At 36.8% G+C, this 15151-nt stretch overlaps 1 protein-coding gene across 1 annotated transcript in view; it reads right to left on the reverse strand.

Annotated features, from left to right (window-relative positions):
- Window positions 1-15151, reverse strand: part of SPAG17 (sperm associated antigen 17) — a 99569-nt gene that overhangs the window by 56125 nt on the left and 28293 nt on the right. The window contains exons 6-16 of the mRNA XM_075034474.1: window positions 12199-12393; window positions 10864-11045; window positions 9416-9571; window positions 8629-8710; window positions 8156-8274; window positions 7110-7247; window positions 6913-7026; window positions 5303-5453; window positions 3403-3633; window positions 937-1031; window positions 153-269 (exon numbers count right to left, since the gene is read on the reverse strand). Coding sequence (XP_074890575.1) covers window positions 153-269; window positions 937-1031; window positions 3403-3633; window positions 5303-5453; window positions 6913-7026; window positions 7110-7247; window positions 8156-8274; window positions 8629-8710; window positions 9416-9571; window positions 10864-11045; window positions 12199-12393 — 1580 coding nt within the window. The remainder of the gene's footprint in view (window positions 1-152; window positions 270-936; window positions 1032-3402; window positions 3634-5302; window positions 5454-6912; window positions 7027-7109; window positions 7248-8155; window positions 8275-8628; window positions 8711-9415; window positions 9572-10863; window positions 11046-12198; window positions 12394-15151) is intronic.

Here is a 15151-nt window from a genome sequence, read left to right on the forward strand (position 1 = left end):
GTAGCTAAAGAACAATGGGTTTTGGTAAAAACATAAAAGGGATAAAGCTGAATCAATTATCTAGCAAGGAAACACCCTGTACTCCGCTACTAATACTTTGTACAGCATTTTGAGGGGTGACTGTATGTGTAAGACTGTCAGTTCACAGATACCTGAAGAAGAACATGGGGTTGAAAATGCTCAGCAAAACTCCAGTCTGTCAAACAACGCCTCTGTGTCTTTTTTATTTCTTGTAAGCTTGGTCCTAGGCCACAATTTTCTGGACTCACCTCAAGATACACCAAAACAAGATAATGAGTATCAACATTTCAGTATCAGTTGTATTAAATTAACTGTAATCTTGTTGACTTAATAGACAGCATCCCATCTTGCATCACAGTTAATTGCATAATGCTGCACATGTGTAGACCCGTATGGCACTATTTAATAAAAAACACAATTATTCCCAAAGGTTTTTGGTCTTGGCTTTTTTATGGCAAACATAATCTAAATATTTTTATTATTAGGTTATATGTTTTTGAGTTCTGTAAGCAATTATGAATATTTAAACATGTCCTATGAAGTAATTTTAAAATTGCTATATTTATCCAGGGCTGTATGGCAGACAGGTGTTTCTGAAGACGCCAAACTACACAGTTTATTAGCATAACATAGTTTGGCAATTTCTCTCAAATTCTCATGCTAGTATTTGGTCCCCTGGTATTCAGTGAAACCAGCATAGAATTGTCATTAGTAGCTTCACCAAGTCCCATCACCCTGGAATTCAAAGAAAGTGATTTCATAGTGCTTAAAAGTTACGGTGCTATTTGCCAAACATCACAAAATTAACATTTGCATGCAGCACTGCAAAGGAATCCCCAGTAACATGTCCTGGCATTGAACGGTATCTTCTGTTGTCTCGTGCTATAGAGCACAGTTTATTCACCGTTTATTTACACTTGCCATATCAGAAATAAGAAGATCTAATTCTTTGTTCAAAACAGGATCAGTCAGATCATCTCTTCCACCTTTGCCATTTGTTTCTGTATGTCCTGGAAATTGAAAGCAGAATTTTAAGAAGTGTTCCAGAAGTTTCATCCCTAAACACTAAGGTCAGAGTGATGCAATTTCCTTAGCCCCCCCCCCCCCCCCCCCCGATGAGATTACCATCAAGTTGGAAGCTTCCTTTTATGATACCAGTCCTATAAATACATGATCAGCTCTGCTACAGTTCTTTCCCAAAAAAGCACTTTAAAATCCAGGGACAAGAAGTGCCAGACTGCCAGACAATTAAATAAAACAAACAAACGAACACACACACACACCCCCTCCCCCCACTTTATAAGACCTACTCAAATCATCCTCTTTATCTGTCCTATGCTGTTCTTGCATGGTCAAAACCATTAGAAATACTCTTTAAGAAGTGTCCTCCAGATTCACACATGAAGAACCATTTTTCTGCATACTGAGAAGCAATAACAAGCATTCCCTTGCACAGATGACATAAAAAAAAGGTGGCAAAATCAATTGGTTTGACATTTTCACACATTTTTGAAAAATGCAAATTTTAAACTTTAAATTAATTGGATTTATAGAGTTCTATAAGCTACTGACAGAGTATTACTTCTCCTGAGGATCTGACCAGTCATTCCATTGTTACAATGAGCACCTTATACGAATAGGATCACATGGAAACTTTAACTTCTATATTTTCATGATTTTCTGAAATAATATCCTTTTAATAGAATTCTTTATGCCCCGAGTTAGGGCAGAGATCACTAATATCTGATCAAAATTCATGCGTACAAGAAAAATACTCTTCCTGGGAGAAAATACTCCAGAAAGTATTTGTTCATAAGTGGCTTGTAACCAACCAGCTCAGCTTCCAGACAGATATCTTTAGGCTCTGCTTCTCTAGGAAATTAGACCTGTTTACTGACTGCCTTTATAAGATTTAAGAAATCTGAAAGCAAATGTTTTATCTTCCTGGTATTTGCTTTTGTGCTATGAAAGTGTTGAAATGTTGGCAGCTATGTTTGTAACTGCAATATTTAGTATTGTGATGACTATAAAAGTAGAATAAACTAACACCCAAAACAGGTTCCCAAAATTCAGGAGAAAGGCACATAAGCAGGATTCAATTTTGTCTGCTCCAACCTCCTAAGGAAAGGATCCCATCTAAGCTGGTTGCCTGGACTTCTATATTAGGAAAGCATGGGCAACATCACGAACCTAAAGGTATAGCCGCTTAAACTGGCCTAATTTCTACTTTTCTTGCATCCTGGAAAAATAATCACTTGTTTTTAATGTTGCTTCTAGGCCAACACTGCTCCTTTAATCAGAACAATTTTTCATTATGTTAGAATCTGCAGGAGAAAATGTAAAACTTCCAGAAAATTCACTCTGCATTGTCTACAAGAGGTCTTCTCCATCTCTGTTCCTGCTCTCTAAAATGTTCCCATTTCAATGTGAATGAGATAGTTATATGCCACATAGTAACCTGCTAAAGATACACTAATTGCACAGACTGGAAGAGAAGCAAGAGAAGCTGATGAAGCTGAGACATAGCTCAGACATTTTTTGATTTTAACCTGAGGGTTCTCACATATTTCTGGCCAAATACAGAGAGAGTCTAATGTGACTATGAAAACTGGATGTTTAAACTTCTACCTTACAACATCAGTTCTACCACATTAGCCTTATTCTGATTTATTTTCATTGGTCTCACTTTCTTCAACACCTAATAGATATGTTCCTCTTTCCCTGTTACTTCTGAATTTGGTCTAAAATTCTGAATGTCAAAACTCTACACTGGATTAACCTGTATGTGAAAGAAGAGGAAAGCCTGGAAGAAAAAAAATGTAAAAGGAAAAGGTATGTATGCATGTGTAATTACAACATATAGAACACCTTTTTTTAATTTTCAACTTTTTATATCGCTTTCCAGAGTCCTCGTGTAAGTTATATATTCTTTGCATTTTCTAATACTCATTCACTAGCAATCATCTAATTAACCTCATACATCACTTTTGATTTCACTCTGTGGTTGCTACTGCCTTTGTCAAGGCTGCCATCATAACTCACAAGAGCCTCTATTCAAAAAAGTATTTAAGCATGTCTTCAGTATTTTATGTCTATAAAATATATTTGATGTCATAAACAATAAAACAGGTTTCTAGCACGTACTTTTCTACAGACATAAAGTTGCTTAAATAAACTATTAATGTTGTCACACAAAATTGCTACCTTTTGTCCTTATCTAGGATTCCTACACACATACTTGATGTACAGACTATACAATACTTGAAAATTCAGCGATTTGTACAAGGAAGAAAAATCACAGCCCTGCAATAGCAAATGGTATGGTAAAATAAATAGTGGATTCAAATTCTTCAGGAGTAATGTAAACAGAGAGGTTTTTACCAGAGCCTCTTGGAGATTTCCATTTAAGCTTCTTTTCCATAAGGAAGAGTTGTCTCAGCTGTCTTGCAAACCTGGCTGGATTATCCCAAGGGACATAAGACACTTCAGAATCACCTCCAACCATAGATCCAGAGCTCTCCAGGAGACCAGAGTCACTCAGCCCAGTCAGCCTCAGGCTTTCAAAAGTAAACACTCTGAAGGCTCTTTCTACTTCAGCCCAACTCAGAAGTTCTATAAAAGAATTACAATCATTAACTGAAAATGTCCTTATGGCTCAGCAGAAGATAAATAGAAGACTATTTAAGTATATTGTTCTTGGCAACTCTGCAGAAGCCAACAACAATTTCCTTAACGGTATTGGATCAAATTATGTGAGCTACATTTTACACTGCATTCAAAGTTGAATGCTTCCAAATTGCAAAATGATATGCCTAACCATTAATCCATCTTAAATGAAGTGCTTCCTACATCTGAATACCTCCTGGCTCATTAACTTTATATAAATGATGTTGATTTTAAAATACTGAGTGGACCTTACCAAACCAGTTAACAACTAGTTATTTTCAGTTCATGAAAAGGCTTCCATTATCATGAACTTTTTTATCTGTAGCTCCTCAAACCAAGCATCAATTTTTTTTTTTCCTCTTCAGACAAAGTTTTATACATGATTTACACAGAAGCATGCAAGATGCAAAGGCAATAATAAATCCTATTTATGGTTGTATGCATTGGTGTCCATGTAACAATGATAATCAAGAGAAGGACTGAATTTTAAGACAGGTAGTTCAGTGCCCAAATCACACAAAGAGTGTCTTCAGTTTGAAATGTTTTCTCTTCATGGTAGTTACACACCCAAGCATGTCAAACATCTTGAAAATGTTGGATATATCATCTCCTTCTCAAATGAATCACCTTCTTGATAAAAGTGAAGACATTGCTAGCTAAGTTAACAGTTGGGAGAGTTTGGCAGTATAGTATGGTTCAGTGAAGACCATCAAATTTGATACCCATCAACTGGAATGCTACAGCACTACAGAATACCTTAATAGCTCAGTGTCCAAAATGAACATACCAACAACTAGAAACAATGCAGCGAGTGTAAATTAATCCAACACAAGGGATTTCAGGACTGAATAGCTGGGAAAGTACCTTCAAATCCTGTGCCTTATACGATGGCATAAATGTAATCAAATGGATTTGGATGTTTGTATTTCTTAGTAGACTAGAGTAAACTTTTGAAACTACCTAAGGGTATTTATGTAGTCTTTGGGATTGTTACACAGTGTACGTCATGGTGGCATGCACACTCCAAGAAAAGGTAGCTGCAGAAGTGATTACGGTTGAAGAAGTGAATGTATTCTTGGTTTGATAAAGGGACTATTACAGAAGCCATTTCATTATTAACACCAAAAGCTTATACAGAATACATTCTGAAAGCCATTTATTGTCCAATAAAATTCTTCTACCTAAGATACATGTGCTCCTCCGCCAAAAGGGTGTTGGTAATTAACCATACAGTTTACATCAGCATCTCCTGAAATGCATTCTATGTCCTAGGATCAAAACAGCAATTTGTACTAGTATTTTTTTTTATTCAGATTTAGTAAGTGTTTGTATGTTTGTGAATATAAATAAATAAATGAGTTCTAACATACTTCCAGCTCTTAGTCATGTGATATTTAATACTCATATAGCCTTTCCCATTAACTGTGAAACCGAGGTCTAAAGTTAAGAACTTGTATAGTAGGCTAAGGTATAAGCAAGTATGTGAAAATGGGAAATTCAGCAAAGGTTTTAGGCAGCTGAAAAAACTTGTCCTGAAATTCCTGCTATTTAAGAGGATCATCAACCAGAAGAAAAAAAATTGGAGTTATATCAATGAAAAAGAAAATCACTTTACCACTGGTACAATAATGCATGAGCTCGTGAACTCTGGCCAAGCGTTTAGTGTTGTTTTCAGTTGAAGGAAGGGTGAAATGTATAAGTTCTGTAAGAGGCAGTTTATGCATCATTTCACATTCAATCTTTTCTGGATTTAAGTTCTCCTGGACCTGGAACAAAAACCAAAGTACCACAGTTAAAGTAAACTTTCGCACCAGTGGATTTCTAAAAATTAGGTTTGAATAAAGAAGCCTTTTTATAGCAAAAGACATAAGCATGTGCTTAAGTCAGTTGGACATAAACTTAAATTTGAGCATGTGCTCACAGTGTGTTTTTGAATCATGGTGTCAGATGTTTTAGGCAGAAAAAATGAGATACATAAGAGAATAAGTGACAGCATAACAGCAGACACTTGTTAAAAGATATTTGCCTGCGCTAGCTAAACTAAAAAATTCTGGAATACAGATATATCTACTGATCTATTCAGACAGGCAGCAGGTACCTTCCACGTATCTTTCAGCTGGTCTGTGGTACTTCTCATAGCAATGAAGCCTGTAAACTCATTGATCAGTCTGTGACAGCAGCATCCCTATATATTTAAGGATTTGTCTTTTGAGACTTACTGGTATCTTTCAGCTTCACTCTTTTTAGTATTACGCACTCACGGTACCTTTTTCTTGGATCGTCATCTACCAAATCTTTTTCCTCTATCCACTCCTCAAACATTGTGCTACATCCTGAATTTCCTCTTCAGCTAGTACCTCATATACATCAAGCGTATGCCTGCTAAGAGCATCTCTCTCGACGATTACTCAAGTCCTGCCTTCTGCTTGAATACCTCCAATGTGTCAAGCTCGATTTGTTACTGAATACTGTCTTAATCAATGGTTGTCAAAGTATTCCACAGACAATCTGTAATTCCTGAAGCCACGCCAGGCAGACATACCTCAGCTGTGAAATCTAGAACTGTATTATCACTTGTATCACCTTCAGAGTATTTTCAAAGTTTAACAGTAAAATTACACCTTGGCTTTGGAAAAGATTGAGAAATTCACAGTGTTCTTTTGGTTCAGAAAGTCTGGGAACTGTTACTTCGCAATAATCCAAACCCTGCAGTCTCTGAACCTTTCTGCCTCTGTTAGAATTTGGCAATGCCTTGGTTATACACTATGCTCCAACTATTTAGCCATCCTGAATACACTTCTTGTGTTCACTAACAATCTCTGTATCTTTTCTTACACTTCTCTACATCTTAGTATTTAATCTAAGTCTACATGCTAAATCACCATTATCAAGTTAGTAACTCATTTTCCACAGTTTCATCAGTGTTTGACTACAGTAAATCAACAGAGTTCTGTAATATCTCTTATCTATGCCAAAGGCTAAACATTCTTATTAATAATGCAAACAGATCACTGAAATCAGTATCATGCTCTATGTTTGTGATGTGTGCTCTGTCAGTAGCAGTAACTCATTGCTGCTTCTTAAACACGTTAGTGTGTCTCAGTAGGAAAAATCTAAGCTATACTGTTCTGCTTTGTAAAAACACCACTCCATCCTTTCTAGTGCATTGAGTATTCACTGCCTGAGGACTTCTGAACTGTTTATATATGATAGGTAGCACTATACCTTCAGCAGGTGCAACCGTTGAGCCAGGGTATCATGGTAGTTAAATAGGAGAGGGTACTTGGGGGTGACAGTCTTTTTTTCACTGTATTTAGGAGAAAAGTAGTCATATAGATTCTGTTAAAAAAGAAAGATGTATTAAACTCCAATCATCAGATTTATTTTGTCATTTTAGGAAATGAACAAAAGACAACACAAACCTTTTTTTCACTCTCAGGAAGTGAAAGAGAAGGAAGGAGAGAGGCTATATGATCTGCAATGGTATGATGTAGCCCATCTGCCCGAGGCTCTGGTACCACCAGACTAGGTGGTGTAAGGTCTTCTTCACTTGCAATAACCTGGCAAACATGATATATGTTAGCTTTCGTTACAGTGTGAATGCTGCTTAACTTCATGAAAACTACCAAGTAGATCTTGCTATAAGCTAAACATCCATAAATTTTGTTGGGAAAGAAAACAGTGGGGTTTTTTCCACAAGTAGTAATAATGCAATTCTCCATTTTAGTTCCTGCCCCAAACAAAGTTTATGGAAAACAGAATTCAATGTTTTCTCCTATTATTTACTTTTGGAAGGATGAGAAGAAAAATACTTCTAACTTGAAATGTTAAGAATTGTTAACGAACACAGATAATTAAAAACTGATTGTGTATCAGGTGTTGGACCTTATTTTGAGTATTTTTGCCTGAGTCTATTTTCAGACTAAATTGCAAAAAGTAAAAAAAGAATAAGACTGTGCTGAAATTTTATTTCTAAAAGGAGGATTTCCAAATCATACTGTGGGTCTCTGCTAACTCACAGATTGTGTCTGAACTCAACAGAAGTCAGATCTGTCTAGCACTAGCATTGATATATGCCACTTTAATGTTAGGCTTGCCCTAAGACCTTTGTACTGAGTAAAACAGTAGAAGTTCAGTGTCAAAAAAATTGTTGCAGGACATGAAAACTTGTTATTGACTTAGCTAAGAAATTACAGCTTTTTCCTCATTTGATTATATTGGATCTGTAGTCTTGAAAAAATAATTTTGGAATAACACTGTATGTACAGGGTAAGTGCACAATATAGAAGAAAACCAAACATGTCACTTTTGAGTTGTGATTCCTTTGTAATGAACCTCCTTGGTCAGTGCCTCCATGCACAGTCTCTTATTTTAGGCTGAAACAGATGGATTTATTAATCTTTGATCAATTCATTATACCAGGTCTAAGCTGAATTAGCCACACAAATTATAAAGAGAATATTCCCACCTGTTCCAACATGCAGTTCAGCATTAAGGGTACAGAAAAGTATTCTTCGGGAATCTGACTAAGCAAGTCATTGTAATACCTCATGTCCACAGAAGTAGCCAAATAAGAAGCTTCTTCCTCTGTTGTAATAAGAGATAAAACATTAAGACCGATGTCTTCAGAAACACCTATTTATATTACCAACCTTCAGACAGTTTTTTTTAAAAAAGACTAACAAAATACATTACGGTAGAGCTCTTAAATCTGACTGTGACTAGGAACAGATAGAAAAAGTGTTTTTCTAAAGAACTTAGTTATCACCACCGCAGCTTCCAGAGACTTTCACAATGTATTCACCAAGAAACTACTCTCACAACATCAAATCGTATCTTCAGCTTACTGTGCAAATATTTCAAGGATTTGTGCTGTCAGATGAATGAACTGTATGACAGAGTTAACAGCTACAGATGAGTGCTTTAATCCCTTAGACATACCCTGTGACAAAATTACTGTTGGCAGAATTTCTTCTGCTTGCCCTTTTTTCTTCGAAGCTGTAAGCTGTGATGCTGGTTGCACCTAAAGGAACAAAAAGAAAGATAAAAAACGCTCAGAAACAGTAGAACAAATGAGGATTGCACAAATACATAGGGAAAAATATTTTCATTTAGCTTTAGTTACTTACCCTAGACGCTAAACTTTTAAATGGCTGGTATTAGGGGAGGGAAATCCCACCTAACTCTGAATGGAACAAGACAGTAAGAATGTAGTTTTATGAATGCTTTAAATGAGCATTCAGTAGTACTGCTACAGATGGAGTAAGCCCATTTTTTCCCCTGCTACTAGTACATGTCCTAAAACGCCACTTTCTTCTGTCCACTTAAGCTTTTGCCTACCATGAACAAAATAAAGAAACTGATCTTGCATAGAACTAATAACTTTTTTTTTTTGTAGTTCACATATGTGCAACAAAACATAGTAGCTCTGTGCAGGTATATTGATTTTGCAGACACAAGGTGTCATGAGAAGCTATTTAAGGGATTTTTACACCTGTGATAATTTATGCCTGTATGATCCTTCAAATTTTCCTTTTTCTGTTTCCCCAATGCTTGGCAACTTTTTTCCATTTTTGATGTTTTAAATGCTGAAGGCAAAAATCCCAATTTCATTCACAGAAAATTACACATGGAGTGATGGCCCAACGTGAATTTTTGTGTGCAGAATTAAAGACAGGCAATTCTAGCCTATACTAGTCATTCTCTACAAGAAGAGAAGGATCCTTGCCTCAGTTGCAGATGGTTGTGCTGATTTGCTCTCTGATAATGCAGACACATTAATAAACTTGGTGTTTTCCAAGTAGTTACAATGCTGTCTTCTCCAGTCCAGGCAGTCATACATTAAACAAGCAATGCTCTCAAACACTGCAGTGCCAAATGCAAGCTGTGACAGAAAATCAGATACAAAGGATGAAGTTTGCATACAAAAGTGTCATGTAACTTAGCCACTTGAGTTATTAGCTCTCTAACCAGCAGGTCTACAACTGTTTAAAAATCTTCTTTAGAGCTCTGCTGAATTCTGAGATAGAGAAGAATGTGAAATTACAATTACAACCTGCTGAAACGCTTCAGTGACAGATCATTTTTCTTTTATTTCAGCTATAATATATCTGCTCGCAGGATATTCACAAGTAGCAACAGTCCCCTATCAAATGTGATTATGGGGAAGTTATACAAGATAAACTTATTTCCCAAAATAGGCATAATATTTTAAGATAAGATCAAGAATATAATGACAAGTAACGTTGTAAGTAGCAAGCCTACATGTTTCACCAATTGAGGCATTTTTAGTGAATGCCTTGGAAACCACTGTGGATTTAGCCAAACTTGGTTCTGATCCCTTCAAGATCAAGGGTACTTCCTAGCTCACCAGACTGTCTATATACAGGATTTAGTGTACTCTAAATAAGTGTTAGGAAGATGTAGTCTGTCCTTTAACCCTAATAATATAGACCACAAATACAGTAGGTTAAATTATGGCATGTTGCTTTATTTTGCTTTAGCAGTTTATACTTTTTACTGCTGCCATTGTGGATTGAAAAATACTGGACCCTTTTACCTCACTATACTTGAGAACCTAGGCTGGAAAAATTTCTAATGGTTCACTTTCTCTTGCAGTGCCCAGTAATAGTCCTGACTCAGCAGGCTATAATGAGTAGTAAGCCAGAGCCATGTTTTGGGTTGGACAAAAAGAAGAGGTACTGGGTATGCTAAAACAACATCTTGTATCAAAAAGCATTCTTGCATTCATTTTAATTTGTTCTCGTGTGACTGTTCTGAGATACAGTAAGTAGACCTGCTGTTATGAGGACAAAAATACAATTTTTGTGTTATTTGACATGGACATCTGACTCTCTAATGAGATCCAAATTGGGTCTATGTAAAGATGCTGAATAAATTTAATACCTCAAACTGTTTTAAAACTCTGCTGCTGTGGCCTGCAATATTAAGAAACTGCAAGTCACGTATTTTTATTCAAAGAACTCCTTGTGAATACATGCTGAATAAACTTGTTGGATATGTAGGAAATGATTTTTGTTCAAGATTACAAATATACTAACTACTCTGGTTCTGCTTCATAGAAGACTAAGCTAAAATTCCTGTCTTTTCTAAATCGGTCTTAAATCTTACAAATGCCAAAGCATGCCATGCATTGTGAAAGCAGAATCTACTGACCAGCATTTCTCTGTCAGACCAATCAGGGGGAAAGGCACTCTCCTTAACTAGGTGATGAAGTCTGGCGACATCAAAGAGATGTGATTCAGGCTTTCCACTGTTCAGAACTGGCTCCAGGTATTTCCAAAATGTTTCCAGGTCTTTGATAGCTTCATCTTTCTTTCTTTTCTCTGCTTCTACAACTAAAATTTATAAGTATTAGATCAATCATCAGACAACGACTCCCTTCTACACAAAGCACAAATCATATATTAGCCTTCTGTAAGAACTGTTAAAACATTCCCATCCTCAGAGTCTCAGCAAAAATCTGACACCCAACTTTGGAATCAAAAAACTCCAGGAAGACAAAGCCTCAGTATAACATGGTAGTTCTTTCAGAAAAAATAAAAAATAAAAACAAAACCACACCCCTACCTTCCCCCACCGAACTAAATTGCAGCAGTGAATGTTTGAAACCTAGGAAATATAAAAATCCCAGGTTGCACTTTTCCAAAGCTGCCAGCACATACCTTGGCAAATCTGTTCTTTAAGTATAGGGTAAGCAAGTCTTATTATCACAATTTTATTGGTGTGGAAATTGGGGCAAAAGGAGATTAAGGTACAGTATGACTGTGAAAAGTAAGTGTAGAAGCTGTATGGTTTCCATTTTTACTGCATAGTAATGATTGATTTTCAAAGATGCTCTAGCTACAGTGGAAAAAAAAAGTTCTCTCTTAATGCCAACCTTACAATGACACTCTGGAATCTAAGATCAAACATACTTTTTATAGCCTAATTCAAGAGATGTAAGGACACTAAACCTGCAGTGACTTGCTTTCATTTGGACTTATGGGTGCTCGTCACTTCTAAAACCTAAGTAGGAAGGCCAAATACCTCACTCGTGTAATTCCAGTGGCCTGAAGGGTTTAAAGCAACACAACTCAGCAAGGCTGTGGACTCTTAAAAAAATGCTGATCTCCTTAAGGTTTGCCAAGTTATATATGCCTCCTGTAGCAGCCGTCAGAAATGTTTGCCAATTAACTTATAAAATGGTTTTATCATGATTCAGAAGTTACGTCTCATCAAGTGACTCTAGAAACTGGGTAGAAGACCTGGGAATTCTCTGCCAAAAGATTCTGTAGGTATAAGATGTTCTTGTGAGTTCAAGGAGAGACTGAACAAGAACTTAGAAAACAAACAACGGCAATACCATTTTTCACTGGCAAACACAGCTGCTCACAGGTAGTATGCACAAACACAAGGCAGGGAGAGGGAGGAAAACACAGCAGGAACAGTTTTACTTAGATATAAAATAGTCTGCTTTGTACACAAATTTTGTTTTTATGACCAGATTACCTTCAGGTGAAAGTAAAGATTCTCCCTGAAGTTTAGTTTCTTCCAAGTATGTCTGCAACGGCTTATAATTCTCAGAAGAAATTCTAATTACACTTGAAATGTTAATCCCAAGGTCGGACATCACAGGCAACAGCTGAGGGTTGTGGAAATCCAAAATTATAAAGTAATGATCAGCACCATCATCTGGTTCATCATCTGTTCAAAACACAACAAAACCAGATTAGAGCAAGGACATTCAACAGCTTAACAAAATCCATTTTTTTCTTGACTATATAGGGATAATGCAAATTAAGGTCAGAGAAAAAAATTCTTTTATAACCTCATTGGGATAATTACATATAAGTTTCAAAATATTATGTGCATTAGACTGAAGTCTTCTGTAGCAAACCACCTAGAACTCAGCAGGAAGAATAGAAGGTCAGAAGTAATAATTGTTAGGAGAAGCACCAGGAGAAAAAGTGGAGAAGCTGATTATAACCAGAACGCTAGCTGCAGCAGCATTTCTGTAATTGCTTCTCGAGGAATTTAGCGTCAGGACATACTCACATGCTCTAATGGTAGTTTAAACTATCCTATTTCATCCTGCATAAAGCTGGCCAGGGAGCACACACAGAGTAAGTTACTGCATCTTAGATAACAGATTACATGAGCTGTAATAATTCTGAAGGATTAGCTGCAGGTATGAGCTGACTCACTGCTGACTGCCCCCTGCCCAACACTTTCATGTTTGCTAGATGGACTCCCTGTCAAAATCCTCATCAGTTGGTAATACCAGCTCACACTAGTCCTTTTCAGTTGGCAAAGGGCACATCCAAATTCATCCTAAAGTGCAGATGAGGAGTTTCATTGAGTGCCTGCTCTGTTTGGGCTTACTAATTCTGTAGAAATATGCATAGTAACCTTTCAGTACCAAAGCAAAAGGTTAAGCATTATGTAAGTAAAAATGAGCCCTTTAGAAGCTTGACTCTAGTCTAAGTTAATTGCGCAGATTCCCTTTATGGCCCATGGAGAAATACAGGTATTCAGACAGATATCAGGTGATTTAGTTAATCCAGCATGGTTATTTATCCTAAGACAAAAGAAACTGCCTGCTGAAGCTCCTGTATTTCTCCATTGACTATAGACACATACAATTAGTGCAGACTATCGTGCACTAACAAAACCCCCACAGTTTTATGTTCTATTTAGCATTAAGATTCTTTCTTATGCCTAGTAACACAACACACTTAAAAGTCCTTTAGCCGCTCCTCAGGTCACGGGACTCATTCATCCAAGGGAGAAAAAAAGGGCAGAAAAAAAGGTAGCTTGGCACTGACATCTGCCTGGAGCAGCAGGTTGCAACATGGTTGTCTCTCCTCTTCTTGTAACATTAGGTAAACATGAAAGAACTTAGGAATTTGGAGAGAGACTGACTGAGGAAGCAGCCACCACAGTCCAGTACATACGTTGCATAAAGCAAAATCAAAACCAGAAGAAAACTAGTCCATTATATCACTGCTAGTACTGAAACTGAACTACATATTTTGATGCCTCAGTTACTGCAGGAAGAAAAAGCATGAGCATGTACAATTACTGAGCATTAATGATTTCTAACAAAAAAGACAGATGTCTCTGCATAGTGAGATCTGCATACAGAGATCCAAAAACTCCAATGCATACATTCTGAAGACTGCCTGCCATTCAACAGTTACAATTACAGTCATGCTAATTATCATAAGTTGATAATAATCAGTCAGTTCTAATAATCAGTGACTAGTTCATACTTAAATGACGAAAGACATCAATGCAAGTAATCTCAAGATTACTCAAAAGCAGAAATATTCAATTGCAGAAAGGTGATAATGTAATAGGGATGAATGATAAAATGACTGTTAGCTACCAGAAACAGATACAGGTTGTCTTTGAGTTCAAGACATGGTCTTATATGAGCAATAGCTCAGACTACTGTCGAGTACAAATTGTGGCATTTTTCTCTTTTGTTTTTTTTTGCTTGATACAGCTATATTAAAACAAATATAAACAGAGGAGGTTTAGATTGGATATCAGGAAAAATTTCTTCAGCAAAAGGGTTGTCAAGCATTGGAACAGGCTGGCCAGGGAAGTGGTTGAGTCACCATCCCTGGGGGTATTTAAAAGATGTGTAGATGTGGTGCTTAGGGACATGGTTTAATAGTGGACTTGGCAGTATTAGGATCATGGTTGGACTTGATGATCTTAGAGGTCTTTTCCAACCTAAATGATTCTATGATTCTATTAAGAGTGGCCAAGAGTGCTGGAAAACATTTTCACTGTATCAACTTTAAGGATCATCCAAGGTTCTTCATGTCTTCTGCTCAGACTCTTGTAAAATACAGAATACACGTGAAGATTTTTAAAGTAAAGTACAACATTCTTGGTAGAAAAGTTGCATAGATCTACATGTTCTTGACACTGAGAAATGGAGCTGGCACCACTTTGTCCCAAGAGACAAAACAAAGCTTTAGCATCAGGTTCTTGAGAACCTTAATTGCCATGTTCTCGAGGAAAAACAGAAAATCCTGACAAAGTTGTTTCACCACACTTAATGTTTATTTAGAATGGTCTCCAGAAGTTTTGGCAATACTTGACTCAATTTTCTCTTGGTATGCACTTCTAGGTGGAACTGTCAGGAAGAATGAAGAAACAATTACCTCTCTATAAAACAACAGTTATGTTTTTCCTGTAGCCAACAGTGAAGGGTTTGAGGGGTGCTGTCCTTCTCAGGGCTATAGGTTCCTCCTCACTGTCTTCCTCAGCACAACTAAAGGAAGTAGCAAGGTCAGAACACCTTTTCCATTGTTAGGTAGTTCCTTATTGTCTTCAGACTGGAAATCAAGCCATTGAATACAATTTTTTTTTGTATGAATTGCAATCAATTTGTATATTATTAAGCCCAACTGTGTGGGTGGACAACGGATGAGGTGAATTGTTCAGA

This window comes from Buteo buteo, chromosome 8, assembly GCF_964188355.1.
Source record: "Buteo buteo chromosome 8, bButBut1.hap1.1, whole genome shotgun sequence".
NCBI classification, from domain to species: domain Eukaryota; kingdom Metazoa; phylum Chordata; class Aves; order Accipitriformes; family Accipitridae; genus Buteo; species Buteo buteo.